The 15,402-nt window shown below is 37.9% G+C and overlaps 2 protein-coding genes and 1 non-coding gene across 3 annotated transcripts in view; 2 read left to right on the top strand and 1 right to left on the bottom strand.

Moving 5' to 3' along the window:
- Positions 1–2,600: 2,600 nt before the first annotated feature.
- LOC125366071 (glycerol kinase-like) lies at positions 2,601–5,556 on the bottom strand. Its single transcript, XM_048366479.1, has 2 exons — positions 3,925–5,556; positions 2,601–3,836 (listed from the first exon to the last, which is right to left on the bottom strand). The coding sequence occupies exons 1-2, from the start codon at positions 5,537–5,539 to the stop codon at positions 3,826–3,828; spliced, it is 1,626 nt and encodes a 541-aa protein (XP_048222436.1). The 5' UTR covers positions 5,540–5,556; the 3' UTR covers positions 2,601–3,825.
- Positions 5,557–8,184: 2,628 nt separating this feature from the next.
- The window catches only part of C1H12orf40 (chromosome 1 C12orf40 homolog), a 68,228-nt gene continuing 61,010 nt past the window's right edge, over positions 8,185–15,402 (top strand). Inside the window, exons 1-2 of the mRNA XM_048343059.1 lie at positions 8,185–8,300; positions 11,702–11,741. Of these exons, the coding sequence (XP_048199016.1) occupies positions 8,185–8,300; positions 11,702–11,741 (156 nt within the window). The remainder of the gene's footprint in view (positions 8,301–11,701; positions 11,742–15,402) is intronic.
- On the top strand, positions 12,779–12,983 carry LOC125341431. The gene has a single exon (XR_007208978.1). It is a non-coding gene; the product is annotated as a small nucleolar RNA SNORA74 (small nucleolar RNA).

The following is a 15,402-nucleotide window of genomic DNA, read 5'->3' as shown; positions in this document are numbered from 1 at the left end:
TATACCAAAAGCATGAAATGTTAGCTTTCAAATCGTTAGTTATCGATCTTAATTGTATTGTATGTTTTCCAATTTTAATTGTACTTAATGATTGATTATAAGATCTTAACATCTTGAGTTTCTTTTGTGTGGCACTGTGCTCTGAGGGAAATAAATCAGGAAACTAGAAGAGCAAAACCAAAGAAACAACAGCAACCAAAGGCAATGAAAGATTGATCATGTAAAGCATTTATATGACATCCATAGCATTTAGTTCTTAATGATTTAATTTCCCTGTTGCTTTGCATACTTCATGTAAAATTATGCTAGTGTTGTTTTAACATTTCTTTGGCAACCTTAGAATATTTGCGTGTTTTGTTCTGAAATTTAAGAGTATTTCTTTGTTTAAAATATTTTTATTGTTACTGTAGAGGTGATGTACAGAGGGGTTACAGTTACATTAGTCAGGTAAAGAGTACATTTCTTTGAAAAGGCTTAGAAAAAATATATTAAACCAAGTAAGCCAGACCCAAAGAAACATAGGCTGCATAATTTCTCTCAATTGTTTGTTTGTTTTTGTTTTTGTTTTGGCCAGTCCTGGGCCTTGGACTCAGGGCCTGAGCACTGTCCCTGGCTTCTTTTTGCTCAAGGCTAGCACTCTGCCAGTTGAGCCACAGCGCCACTTCTGGCCATTTTCTGTATATGTGGTGCTGTGGAATCGAACCCAGGGCTTCATGTATAAGATGCAAGCACTCTTGCCGCTAGGCCATATTCCCAGCCCCGATTTCTCTCAATTGTAATAACTATAATATTTCTAGGATGTTATTAGCAGAGAACCACAATGGCTCAGTGGCTACGTGCATCATATAAAAGGATGCTTATTGAAATGAACTCCAAGAAATGAAGAGGATTTTTTTTTTTTTGCCAGTCCTGGGGCTTGAACTCAGGGCCTGAGCACTGTCCCTGGCTTCTTTTTGCTCAAGGCTAGCACTCTACCACTTGAGCCACAGCGCTACTTCCAGGTTTTTCTGTATATATGGTGCTGAGGAATTGAGCCCAGGGCTTCATGTATATGAGGTGAGCACTTTACCACAAGGCCATATTCCCAGCCCCATGAAGAGGATTTTTTAGTGTACTATTTGCAGATATTTCTATTTCCTTTCTTTTTTCCCCTTTGGTTTATTCCCTGTTGACACTGTTTTGTTTTGTTTTTTCATTTCTGTACCCTTTGTCTTGTATGTAAATTTATCTGATTTGGGGAAGGGAAAGGGTATCATAGAAACAGTGGGCAAAGGGTAAATCAATCCAACAATGATATTGCATATTACTAGACACTATGTTGGAAATGAACTTTACAGCTTGAGTGGTAGAGGAGTTGCAGGGAGGGAAAGTGGGAGAAAAATGAGGGAGGGAGGGACTAATACTGCTCAAAAAGAAATATACTCATTTCCTGACTTATGCAACTGTAACCCCTCTGTATATTACCTTTACAGTAAAATTACTTTAAAAAAAAAAGAGTACATTTCTTTTGGACAGTGTCACCCCTTCCCTAACTCATAGTTTTTCCCTCCCATCCCTACCCACAAGTTTGTTTTTTTTTGTTTTGTTTTTTAAAGATAAGAGGTCAATTTATTTTAAGTAAATTTATCATTAAATATCAATGTGTACAATTCCAAACATTTATAAATCTTCCTATTCATAGAAAAATTAACATAATTGTAAAGTTATCTGAACAGTGATTTGCACAATTATTTACAATTAACTCGTCCTATCTCTGTAGAAACATAACTATGTTTAAAAGTATCTGTAGAAACATAACTATGTTTAACAGCATCCCTGCCACAATGTAATATTTTCATAGTACCTTTCTACATTTATGTATTCAAGTGGCAGATATATCAATAAATCCCAGCAAATTCAATAATTTAGAAAGAATATAATCAGAGAAGTAAAATATAAGCTACTATTAATTCCCAACAAAACAAAACTTTTCCTATTAACATAAATATTTTGCCATTTAGCACTAATAGAAGAAAGCAATCAGGAATCAATATTTTATTTGCCTCTTGCATAACAAATTTGCTTTCATGTATTTAAGAAGCTAATTAGGTGAATCTATAACATATAACAGTAAATATTTTGTGAAACTTTTGGTTTCACTAGAAGGCATTTCTAATAACAAAACTTTTTGTTCAATTTTAATATGACATTAGCATCAGATAAAAATACCATTTGTTAACAATAATAATCTAGCTTGAAAGATAATCATGACCTTATTTTTTTTTCAAATTTTTATTATCAAACTGATGTACAAAGAGGTTACAGTTTCATTCGTTAGGCATTGGATACATTTCTTGTACTGTTTGTTACCTTGTCCCTCATACCCCCCTCCCTCCCCTCATGGCCTTATCTCTAATTTTTTCTACTTAGCTTTTAAACTGTGACATTCCCAAGTCCATCAAAATTATCTCAAACATGGAATCTTAAATAGGGAAACAAATTCAAAGGAAAAGTTATATTTAGACTAGTACTCATGTTTGAATATTGACTATAGTCTTCCATAGTTATTTTTCTTCCTAAGCATATTACCAGCTAAGACAATTTAATAAAAAGCAAAAGTATAAAGTACATTTGCTTTTATTGACATAGAACAGATACGTAAATTTTAAATGTTAGCTTTGTAACAAAAATTTATCCTGGTTAATAATATGCACAACCATTGCCCCAAAATGTATACATCTGTTTTCTCCCTAATATTTATATACATAGTAGTCCACTTTAGACCAGCCCTGTTAAAACCTACTGAATACAATGTGCTCTTGATTTATAAATGGGCTACTCTCAGTAAATAAAATATATAATTGTGTATGTTATACATACCAAGTAAAAATATAAAAAGGAGAAATGGAAAAGAATAAAGAAATGTGCTTCCCTAGAAGATCCAGACAGAAAGTCATGATAATTAGTGGTACAATGTAAAATGTCTAAAGGATTAATTTCACTTTTGGCAAACAATTTTCCAGAAAAATATCCAAGTTATGAGACTAATAACTAATCATCTTTGTGTGTTTACATAGCTACCGGGGCCTGAATGAAGGACCTTTCATTCTCACTTGGCTTTATAACCCAAGACTGGTGCTCTGGCCTCTTTAAGCTACACTTCCACTCCCAGCTTTTTTCTGGTTAATTGGAGATAAGAGTGTCACTGATTTTGGATTTGTCAGCGACCACTGATTTCCAACCTTGATCCTCAGATTTCAAACTCCTGAGTTGTTGGGATTACAGATGTGAGCAACCAGTGCCCCTGACCTAAATTCTCATCTTAATAATTGATTGAAGTTTCCAACTAAACATTTAGTGAGGATGTTCTGATCTTCTAATATGTAAAAGAGCCTTTGGGTGGGAGTCTGTTAAAAACAAATAAATAGCAACTCATCACTAGTAGATTAGTAACAATCCCTTCATCATGCATGTGTAGTGCAGAGAATTAAATCCTCGTCCCTTAGCATCTGAACACATTTGACGAAAGATTCCAATGGACAGGATATGAATTCTTCCTTGATCTTACAGGGAGTAAATAGGACATTATTACCATGGAGGAGTCAGCCGCAAAGATGGCTGGTCCAACTTCGTTGTCAATGTTAAAAAACACACTGAATGTTTCTGTGGCATTTGTTCTGCTGCATTTTATTTCAAGCCACAGGTCTACTTGGAGAATCATGCAGCAAGTGGCTTATAAATAAAATCAGAGTCTGTAAATAGTGTCATCATATCAAGAGACAGCATTGTTGGATTCTCTCATTAGGTAAAAAGCTTGCATCTTGGGAATACAGGAGATGGCCTTATTTATGGGATACCTGAGATGTACCTTGCTCCGATTAACATTACCATGCTACTCACTATAAAAAAAGCCCAGGGGTAGACTACAGAAGATACTAGGGTCACCACTTTCTGGAGATTGAGTTGTAACCCAGCCGATTGACTTCATCACAGCTTTCTTCCATGTAGAGTAACGAATTTCACTTTCCTCCGCACTGATCTGTGGTTCAAACCACTCCATCGTGACAGCTGACAAATCCTCAGGTTCGAGACTCCAAACGCCAACTCCTTCTGCAGCCCCGGCTGCCATGGCGGCTCCCAGAGCAGTTGTTTCAGGCATAGAGGGCTTCACTACTGGAATATACAGAATATCTGCCTGTAGCTGCATAAGAATTTTGTTGCTGGTCATGCCTCCATCTACCTGCAGATGACTCAGTGGAATTCCATAGTCACTATTCATGGCATCCAAAATCTCTTGGGTTTGAAAACAAACAGCTTCTAAGGCAGCAAAAGCAATGTGACATTTATTGGTGAACTGGGTGAGTCCACAGATTATCCCTCTTGCACTGGGTTCCCAGTAAGGTGCATATAATCCTGAAAATGCTGGGACAAAGTAGCAGCCATAAGAAGTACCAACTTCTTTAGCAACTTTTTCAATTTCCTCTGAGCTCTTAATGATTCCAAGATTGTCTCTTAACCAGTGAATAGCAGCACCAGCGATAGCTACAGAACCTTCCAGTGCATAATAAACTGGTTTGTCCCTGCCAAGTTTGTAAGCCACAGTGGTCAGAAGGCCGTGATCAGAAAATACACACTTATGGCCTGTGTTACATAACAAGAAACATCCTGTTCCATACGTGTTTTTGGCATGCCCATCCTGGAAGCACATTTGTCCTACCAAAGCAGCAGATTGGTCTCCCAAACACCCAGATATTGGCACACCTTCCAAGGTCCCAGCTTTCATTAAGCCATAGATCTCAGAAGAACTCCAGACATTGGGAAGAATTTCCATTGGAATTCCAAAAAATTCACAAAGCTCTTTATCCCATTCTAAAGAATGGATGTTGAAAAGCATTGTCCTACTTGCATTCGTTACATCAGTACAGTGGACACCTCCATTGACTCCTCCTGTCAGACTCCAAATAAGCCATGAATCAATGGTCCCAAAAAGAGCTCTATTTTCTTCAACAGCCTTTTGAACTTTTTTCACATTGTCAAGGAGCCAACGAAGTTTCACTGCACTGAAGTAAGTGCTGAGTGGAAGTCCTGTCTTGGACTTGACAAAGTTATTATTTCCTGGAATTCTTTTACTAAGATTCTCAACAGTAGACTGGGTTCTTAGATCAAGCCACACTACAGCATTGTAGAGAGGCTCTCCAGTTAACTTGACCCAGACCACGGTGGTTTCCCTCTGGTTGCTAACACCAATAGCTTTTATGTTGGAAATATCGATATTGAGCTGTCCAAGTTTCTCGCATGTTTTCTCTATACACTCATAGACAGATTGAAGAATTTCCTTTGGGTCTTGTTCTACCCATCCTTCTCTTGGGAATTCCTGTTTTATTTCCACTTGATGATGACTTAGAAGTTCAGCTGTTTTTGAATTAAAAACCAAAAAACGTGTCGAGCTGGTACCCTGGTCCACTGCCCCCACCAACGGCCCCAAAACTGCTTTCTTCGTGGCTGCCATGAAACAACCTTCTGGTCGATGTACAATTTGGCCGGTCTCCTGGGTGACCATGGCCGACGGGGAACAGCAAGCAGTCAAACACGAGGGCAAAGCTGCCACGGGTCTGCTGAAGGCCCCTACCCACAAGTTTTATACTTCATTTTCAATAGAGTGTCTAATGAGGAGGCATATTTCTTTACCAGTTTTCTTTAGACTTTTTCTTACTAGAAAGAATAAGGAAGGACGAAAATCTTGGTTCATTTTGGTAGTCTACATGGCTTCCCTCTACCCTATTCTGCTTTTGTTTCTTTTTCTTTATCTTTTCTTCTCTTACTGTTTCTTCACTTGTTAGCAATAGAATTTGTAAATAATAACTATGTTCTTACTACCTAGAATTAACCATGAAGTTATGACCTACTGATTTTCATTTAAGTAGCTACAATGACAATTTTCTTTCACTCTATTCTTTCCTCCCCACCTCCCTCTTTCTCTTGTTTTCTCTTGGTCTCTCTGTCTCTCATTCTTTCTTTCTTTGTGATACTGAGGTTTGAACTCATAATCTTAAGCTTGCTAGGAAGGTACACCACCATACCTTTCTAGCCATGCCCTGGCCCACATTCTAAATTTTTTTTTTTTGTCCATGTTGGGGCTTGAACTCTTGACCTGGTCCCTGAGCTCCTCAGCTCAAAGCTAGCACCCTGCCACTTGAGACACAGTGCTACTTCCAGTTTTCTGGTGGTTAATTGGAGATTAGAGGCTCATGGACTTTCCTGGCCTGGTCTGGCTTTGAACTGCGATACTCAGATCTCAGCCTCCTGATTAGTTAGGAGCCACCAGCACCCGGCTTCATTCTAATTTTCATTGAGTAAGACAATTACAATATAGTTCTTAAAATATATATTTTCTAGAATGGCATAATTACTATTACAAAGATGAGAGTGCCAGTGGCTCACATGTATACTACTCAAGAGGCAGACATTTGGGAGAACATAGTTGAAGGCCAGCATGGGAGAAAAGTCCTTGAGACTTTAATCTCCAAAATAATGAGCAAAATGCAAGGTGAAGACATGGCTCAAGTGCTGGAGTGCCAGCCAAACTAACAAGCTGAGTGAGCAGAAGGCTCTCTTTCAAAATAAATAAAAAAATTTAAAAGATGAACTTCATTCACCTTCTCCATCTTACCCAAGTTTGATAAATTCAGATTTTAAGATAAACCTATTGGAACTAGGGAAGGGAAAGGGAATACCAAAATCCAGAGACAAAGGATAAAAAGACAAACCATTGCAACAGCAATACTTACAAAACCATTTGGTGTAAACCAACTGAACAACTCATGGTGGGGAGAGGGAAATGGAGAAGGGGGAGGTGGGGGAAAATGAGGGAGGAGATAACAAATTGGATAAGAAATGTACTTGCCTTACATATGAAACTGTAACCCCTCTATACTTTGACAATAAAGAAAAAGGTAAACCCAAAGAAACTTTAATAAAAGTTGTTTTTATAAAGTGCATACAAATTGTATGAATTATCACTTTAATCTAGGTTTTGAAAATGCAATATGGAAGCTTAGAAGTACTTGAATATGGAGGATAATACTGTATTTATGTTCTACTTTGGTTGGGTATGTGAGCTTATGAAGTGAGGAACAAAAACTGAAGTTGAAAACTAGATGTGGCCCTGTTGTGAAAGTCTTGACCCTAAGTGATAATCACAGCTGTGTCTTAGAGTGCTTTACCTATATAATAAGTTAGAGATCCTTTGAAGTTTAATTTTTGTACTTGACATAAACTGAATATTACAGTATTTTATATAGAATGCTTTTAGCAAATGACTTTTCTTTTGATTATGTGCAAAATTTGGGTTATGATATATGTTTGTCAAGTACAAAGCTTGAGCTAATTTCCCATATTAAGGACTGAGCCCTCTTATCATTACTATCTTGTTTTTGTATTAAATCTAAGGAAAACCATGAGAATATATGATTGATTTGGAGCTTGGCACCCGTAATCTTAGCTATGAAGGAGCCTGAGAGGTGAGAATCAGGTTGGAAGCCAGCATAGGCAGACAAATCCAAGATTAGACAAATCTTGCCTCTAATTAACCTGGTAAGAGCAGGTAGGGGAATTGTGGCTTAAGTAGTACAGTCCCAACCTTGAGCAAAAAAAGTTGAGCCAGAGAGTGAGGCCAAGTTCAAACCTCACTCCTGTCACAAAAAGAAAAATGCTTCTCTTAGATTTCAGAAAACCTGTCATTGTTACTGACCTCACGACTTTGTGCTGAGCCTCCTCAGCTTCCCCTAGCAGATAGGCACGTTCCCTCTGGATGCCTCGGTGCTTACATTTAGCTGTTTCTCTGTAACTTGCAAGCAGATTTCTTTTCTACACTGCACTGTATTGTTATATTTTTAACCAGAGATAAATGAAAGATGAGAGAAATAAAAGGGAGGGGAAGAAGAGAGGGAGGGAATATAATTGACTTTTAGTTCACCTATTTTAATTTTATTATGCAAGTTATTTCGAAGATATATTCTTCAGTAGCCTAGCATTTTAAGCCCATTGACATGTATTTCTTATCTTATGATATGTTTTGACAGGTACAAGCCACCTCCTTTCATAGAAAGTAGAAAAACAAAACCCTCATCACCTGCTTCCCAGATGGTTTTATAGGTAAAGAAGGAGCATGTGACTTAAGCTTAGACTTCCATGTGATTGTCCTGAATGGGGCTAGTGCTCCCAGGAAGCATCTACTGCAGAGCATCTATTGTAGTTGTAGGAGCTGCAGAAGGAGTGCATGCAGGAGGTCTCTATCCAGGGGTGGAGATGCTGCTGCTGCTGTAGCAGAGTTCATCAGTACCATCAGAGTTGGCCTCATAAACTCAATTGTGGCATGATTTTGAGCAGCTGCTTAGGCTTCCTCGTTCCTGCCATTTGCTAAGCCTGGTCCTCACTTTCTCAGCAAGACTGTCAGTTACCTAACTTCTTTAAGTAATTTGTTTCCTGTTTAAATTATCCAAATAAGTTTTCACTTGTTAACAGCTGGCCCTTCTGACCGACAAGATCTTCTTCAGTGCAAGTAATTGAAAGTGGTTTTAATCTCCAATTGACCACAAAAAAGCCAGAAGTGGAAGTGTGATAGAGCACAACCTTGAGAGAAAAAAGTACCAGCAAGAGCATGAGACCCTGAGTGCAGGCCCCAGCGCCTACACACAAAAAGAATCAACTTTGAGATATGTCATACTCCTTTTTCATTTTCACTGTGGCTTAGCTATTACTACCTGTTTTAAGTTCTTAATAATTGTTCCCCAGAAATACAGAAATAGGCAGTAAGCAGTACATAAAATCTGGTAAGAACTGAGTCCTACTTAGTGGAAAATCAATCTGAAATAAAATTTATTTATACATATATTGGGAATATATTTAGGTTTTGACATGATAGACCTAATTTTGTTAACATTAGTAACATGGAACCTGCTTATACAATTGATATTTCTGAACCATGAAAGAATTACTTTGTTTTCTCTTCTGTTTTGCAAGTTTTAAAATAATAGAAATAACCTTTAATGTCTTTCTTAGCCTTAACTTTTGATGAATCAATCAAATGTAACTTTTTTCTTTTTAACTTTATTTTTAGAATTTTATTAGTATAAAGATGATGTACAGAGAGAGGTTATAGTTATGCAAGTTAGTTAATGAGTACATTTCTTTTTGGACAATGTCACCCCTTCCTGTTCTATTTTCCAGTTTTTCTTTTCTTTTTCTTTCTTTCTTTTTTTCTTTTTGGCCAGTCCTGGGGCTTGAACTCAGGGTTTGGGCACTGTCCCTGGCTTCTTTTTGCTCAAGGCTAGCACTGTACCACTTGAACCACAGCGCCACTTTTGGCTTTTTCTGTTTATGTGGTACTGAGGAATCAAACCCAGGGCTTTGAGCATGCTAGGCAAACACACTACCACTAAGCCACATTCCCAGCCTTTTTCTTTCTTTTTAAAAGTTAGAGTATAAGAAGTAGTTGTGATGCTTCATGGAACAGAAAATGCAGGGTTCTTTGCTGTTTTGTGCAAGGCTGGTGGTCTTCCAGTTGAGCCACAGCTTCACTTCTGCTTTTTAAAGTTGTACTTTATTAATAGAGTAACACTTCATAACCAATAAACACTGCCCTTTTATTGGTGTTCGGTGCTGTATTTGGTACATGGATCATAGGTACAAAGCATATACAATGAATGGGCTTTATGAGAGAATATACTGTGGTCTTTTTCCCCAAAATTCATAGATTGAACCCCTGAGGTGAAGGTGCTAGGAGGTGGGAGTCTTTTAGAGTCTTCATGACTATGATTGGTGCTCTTGTAAAAGATATCCAGTGAGGTAGTTCAGCCTTCACAAGCTGAGGATATAGTGAGAAGTCATTATCTGTGAACAAGGGAATAGGCCCTGCCCAGACATTGAATCTGCTGGCACTTTAAATTTGGACTTGATAGCCTTCAAGACTGTAAGAAGTAAATTTCTGTTGTCAGTGTACTCATCATAAACATCCTTAATAAGCAGTACTTAATAAACAGACTAAATTTTAGGTGACACAGAAGCCTTCAGAAATGAATACCTAGGGGCTGGGGAGATAGCCTAGTGGCAAGAGTGCCTGCCTCGGATACACGAGGCCCTAGGTTCGATTCCCCAGCACCACATACACAGAAAAACGGCCAGAAGCGGCGCTGTCGCTCAAGTGGCGGAGTGCTAGCCTTGAGCGGGAAGAAGCCAGGGACAGTGCTCAGGCCCTGAGTCCAAGGCCCAGGACTGGCCAAAAAAAAAAAAAAAAAGAAAAGAAATGAATACCTAAAGATGAAGGAAAGATTATTCATTTTTATGTTTAGATTTGGTAAAGAATGGGCATTCATATAGATGGTAATATACTAATGGCAAATAGACTGAGAGGGTATTCTTTACCTCTGTGGCATTCTTTCTTCTTGACTATAGGACAAGACCTCTCCGGTAAGAAGGGTCTCATCATCTGTTATCACATTATGTAAATCAGACTGTCTACACTTAGTTTTTCCATTTTTGTGACCAGTTCTTATATAGAGAGATATGGTGGGAGGAGAATATCAAAATTACATTTCTAGGTTTTGTAGCTGACTTGAGTTTCTATCATTTGCCATGGGGAAGAGGAATTCTAGTTTCTCTGACCTACCTTGAGAGTGATGAAAAAGAATGCAAGAGAAGGTCAGAGAGAGAGAGAGACTGCTTATGAGGCCTGTGCAGTTGAAAATACTGAGCATGTGCAAGTGACATACTTTATGGTAAAGTTTTCTGAGTCCAACATCAACTACCTGATTTATGGTATTCTGTTATATCCACTTGAACTGGCTTAACACAGAAGATTCTGTGAACCAAGGATTGTACTTGCTATGCAAGTGCTCTACTACTGAACTACATCAACAGCCCTTAGTATCTTTTCTTTTTTTTTTTTTCCAGTCCTGGGGCTTGAACTCAGGGCCTGAGCACAGTCCCTGGCTTCTTTTTGCTCAAGGCTAGCACTCTACCTCTTGAACCATAGCACCACTTCTGGCTTTTTCTGTGTATGTGGTGCTGATGATTCGAACCCAGAGCTTCATGCATGCTAGGCAAGCACTCTACTGCTAAACCATATTCTCAGACCTATTTTGTTTTTATGAGACAGTCTCACTAGCCTGAAATGCTTGATCCTTCTCCTCTTGAATGCCAGAATAGTAGACATGTACCATTATGCCCAGCTCTGAGATTTCAAGTATAAATAGCTGATGTACTAATATAACCAACATTGCTCTAGCAATAAATGTAACATTTCTGTAGATCTTAAGTAGATTTTCACCTTGTCTGTGCCCCCTGTTGATTGCACTAGAATGTTCAAATGCATAGAAAGACAAAGAAAATAGAAGTGTTGATCAAGAATATTGCTTGGTTAGGTGAGCATGTTTCAGTGACATATTCTTTTCATATCATTAATTTGTCTTATCTTGGTTTTAAAATTCAGGTATATTTTCGTGCTAAATCATTATAGATATGGTGTTTTAAAAATTAGATTTCCTAAGAAAATTTTTGTGAAATGTGTACTAAAATACTTGGAAAACCTTTTTCAGACTTTGTTTTTGGAAAATCATACCATGATCACTACATTTTTGGATTTTAATTTCACATCTGTATTTAACTGATCATTTTAAAGATGTTTCTTTAATCACTGTATATTTTGTCTTCATTCCTTTTTTAGGAGCAGAGTTCTGATCAAGCAGGACAGGAGAAAGCAAAAGGTGAACAAAAGTTACTTTTATTTAAATCAGTTGTATGCAGTAGTCACCTTCTGAAACATTTTTCATCATTTGTATTAAAGTCCCCTAAATACAACTGAAATATTGTGTTCCTTTAGTCATTTGCATCCTTATAGATATATTGATAAACTCCCCATTTGCTCAAGTGGAAACTTAAAAACAACTCTTGATTCTTGCTGTCTTGCCAGTGTCAAGGTGATATCTGATGATATTTCACTACCCATAGTATTAACAGTGTAATTTGAATTGCCTAGAGTACTGTCGTGCTCTCACTTCCTATATCCTACTCCTATTTAGTCCTTCTGTCTGGATGATTGCATAATATATTCATGTATGCATAATACCTGAGAAGTACACACCTGAGAGAAACTTGTATTTATGTACGTACTTATATAGATAAGGTTGGAGCAGTGTTATTGCTAAAATACTAACCAGAAAGGAGAAAACTTCATGGAGAAGGAGTAAGAAAGGGAGAGAACAAGCCAAACTTCCATTAGTGGTAAAATAATTAAACAGATGGTGTTGTATCTAAGTAATAATAGAGCAGTAAAAATGCTTTAATTATACATCCTTTAATTATATGATGTGTGCATCACTCTCAATGTAATGGTGTACAAAAGAAGCAACTCACAAGACCTCGAGAAGGATTCCTTTTATAAAAAGTACTAAAATGGAAAATAAAATAAACAGGGAAAATGTTAAAATGGTATATTAATGTGGTTGAAGTAGTGAAATTCAAAGAAAAGGAGTGGTAGTTATGAAAACAAACATTAGTTTCTCAGTTGCAATGTGTATCTTTTTCTACTCCTGCTTATTTTAATCTCCTGCATAGTCTGCCATTCCATTCAAAATTTGAAACAAACTCCTCACAGGCTTTGACACATTTTCTAGATTTTACTTCTGTCTCTCTGGTTGTTGTCTCTTTTTAATAGCTGTTTGCAGATTAAAACTTGATTTTTTTTTTTTTTTGGTGAAAGTTTTCTCCAGCAAGGGAGACTTGACAAAAATATCAAGATCTTTCCAGCAGAAGTCAGCTGTCCAGACAAACCTGTTCCTGTGATGGTGTTAAATTGCTGGGAGAGCAGTGCTTTGTCTTCTTCACCCAGAGTTGCCTGTCTCACTGCTCTGATGGCTTGTGGTGCTGGTGCAAGGCAGAACTGTGCTTCCTTGACATTGTGCTAAGCATTTGCTTTGGCTCTTGGTTCTAGTCTGGGAGCACTAACACATGTTTTTTGGGGGGGTGAGGGTGGTCTTGGGGCTTGAACTCTGGCCCTTGGCACTGTCTCTGAACTCTTCAGCTCAAGGCTAGCACTCTACCACTTGAGCCACAGTGCCACTTCTGGTTTTCTGGTGGTTAATTGGAGATAAGAGTCTCATGGACTTTCCTGCCCCGGCTGGCTTTGAATTGCAATCCTCAGATCTCAGCCTCCTGAGTAGCTAGGATTATAGATGTGAGCTACTGGCACCTGGCTCACTGTGTGCTTTCTCCATACTTTCTAGTTAGATAGCTATTCCCTCTAGTCAGCTCTAATACAGCTGCTTTGTATATACTTCAATATTTTTTACCCAGATTCCATTTAATATTCTGGGTACATCCCCTTCCAAAAGGAATATTAAGTTTGTTCCATTGAGGGCTTTTGTTTTTATATAGATAATCTTTGTAAAATATGTTGTTGGATGTTATTCAAAGTTTTGTATATTATGTATTTAATAATTTGATATATTTAACAAAGAAATTTTCCTTAGTCATTGCCAAGCCAAGAATAATAGAAATGTTAGCCTAATCCTCATTTGTATAGAGCAAATGCCATCCTTATTGAAAGCTAAGCAGGTATTAAGATGTATCTTATTTTATTTATTTATTTTTTTGCCAGTCTTGGGGCTTGGACTCAGGGCCTGAGCACTGTCCCTGGCTTTTTTTTCTTTTTGATCAAGTCTAGCACTCTGCCACTTGAGCCACAGTGCCACTTCTGTCCATTTTCTGTATATGTGGTGCTGGGGAATTGAACCTAGGGCTTCATGTATACGAGATAAGCACTCTTGCCACTAGGCCATATCCCCAGACCCCTTAAGATGTATCTTAAAGGTAAGAAAACTTTGAGGCTTGAATCTAGTCATCTTACATAGCTACTATTATGGATTCTTTTAGATTAATAGAAAAATAATTACTCTAAGTACAAATTCCCTATCTTCCTTGGTATAAAAAAAATGGAACTTTATTCTTTGTTAGTCATAATCCTTTGTCCTTGCTAGGAATGCAGAGTTTAGAAGCTAACTTGATAATCAGAGTATGAAGGACAAGACTCCTTTGTCGTGTTCTCTGGAATAAAAGATTACTCCCTTTGCAGACAGTCTTTCAGTTGACAGTCTTTCAATTGTTCTTCCATATTCTTGGTAACTTATGTTTCTGTCTATTCTTTGGGCAACTCTGATTCACCTTCCAAATTTTAGAAATTATTTCTCAAGAAATCTTTCTTCCATTTATCTGCCCCCAAACTGTAATTTACATGTTCTTCATTATAATGTTATATCATCCCCTACCACACTTTATTGTAATTGTCACTTGTGTCCTCACTGTTATTTTATCCAACCCAAAGAAAGAGCATCTTAATTAGAACATCTTAATTCCAAAGCACAATCATTATATGAACTAACATTTGACTCAGTATTTGGATCCTAAAATTCCTGTTATGTTATTGCTGAAATGTACATACATGGTGTGATCTGTGTGTGTGTGTGTGTGTGTGTGTGTGTGTGTGTTTATACTGATTTTTTGTGCCAGTCCTTGGGCTTGAACTCAGGGCCTCGATACTATCCCTGAGCTTCTTTGCTCAAGGATAGCACACCCACCACTTGAGCCACAGCTCACCATTTCTAGCTTTTGGGTAGTTAATTGGAGATGAGAGTCTTGCAAACTTCTCTGCCTTGGCTGGTTTCAAATTGGGATCCTTAGATCTCAGCTTGCTGAGTAGCTAGGACTACAGGTGTGAGCCTTTGGTGGGCATGGCAGACAGAGTGTGATCTTTTACAAGATATTTTAGTTCGAGATGTGGTCCATGCCTGTAGTTCTAGCTACCCAGAAGGCTGAGATATGAGGATCTCAGTTCAAAGCCATCTTGGCAGAAAAAGTTCGTGAGACTAATCTCCAATAAACTACTCACAAAAAGTCGGAAGTGGCTTTACAGCTCAAGAGGTCGAATGCTAGCCTTGAGTATAAAGAGGTTCAGGGATAGCACCCAGGCTGAGTTCAAGCCCCATGACCAAAAAAAGAAAAAGATATTTTAGTTTGATTTAACATTGTAAATCATCAAAACCCATATAAATATATATATATCATTTATCTTGTATAGCAGAACATACTGTTTACTTGACATCTGACAGATCTCTTAGAGTTCTTGCAATTTTTCCAATCCTAAAAGCTAGTGAGGGGCTAGGAATGTGACTTAGTGTTCGAGTGCTTACCTGGCATGCATGAAGCCCAGGGTTTGATTTCTCAGTAACACATAAATAGAAAAAGCCTGAAGTGGTACTGTGACTCAAGTGGTAGAGTGCTAGCCTTGAGCAAAAAGAAGCTCAGGGACAGTACTCAGGCCCTGAGTTCAAGCCCCAGGACTGCTCCCCCCCCCCCAAAAAAAGCTAGTAA

Source organism: Perognathus longimembris, chromosome 1 (genome assembly GCF_023159225.1).
Source record: "Perognathus longimembris pacificus isolate PPM17 chromosome 1, ASM2315922v1, whole genome shotgun sequence".
NCBI lineage: Eukaryota > Metazoa > Chordata > Mammalia > Rodentia > Heteromyidae > Perognathus > Perognathus longimembris.
Note: the sequence above shows the minus strand (reverse complement) of the source record. Positions and strands in the feature narration are given on the sequence as shown.

Excerpts from the sequence above, each read along its gene's own strand:
- LOC125366071 (XM_048366479.1), bottom strand. The coding sequence starts at position 5,539 with ATGGTCACCCAGGAGACCGGCCAAATTGTACATCGACCAGAAGGTTGT.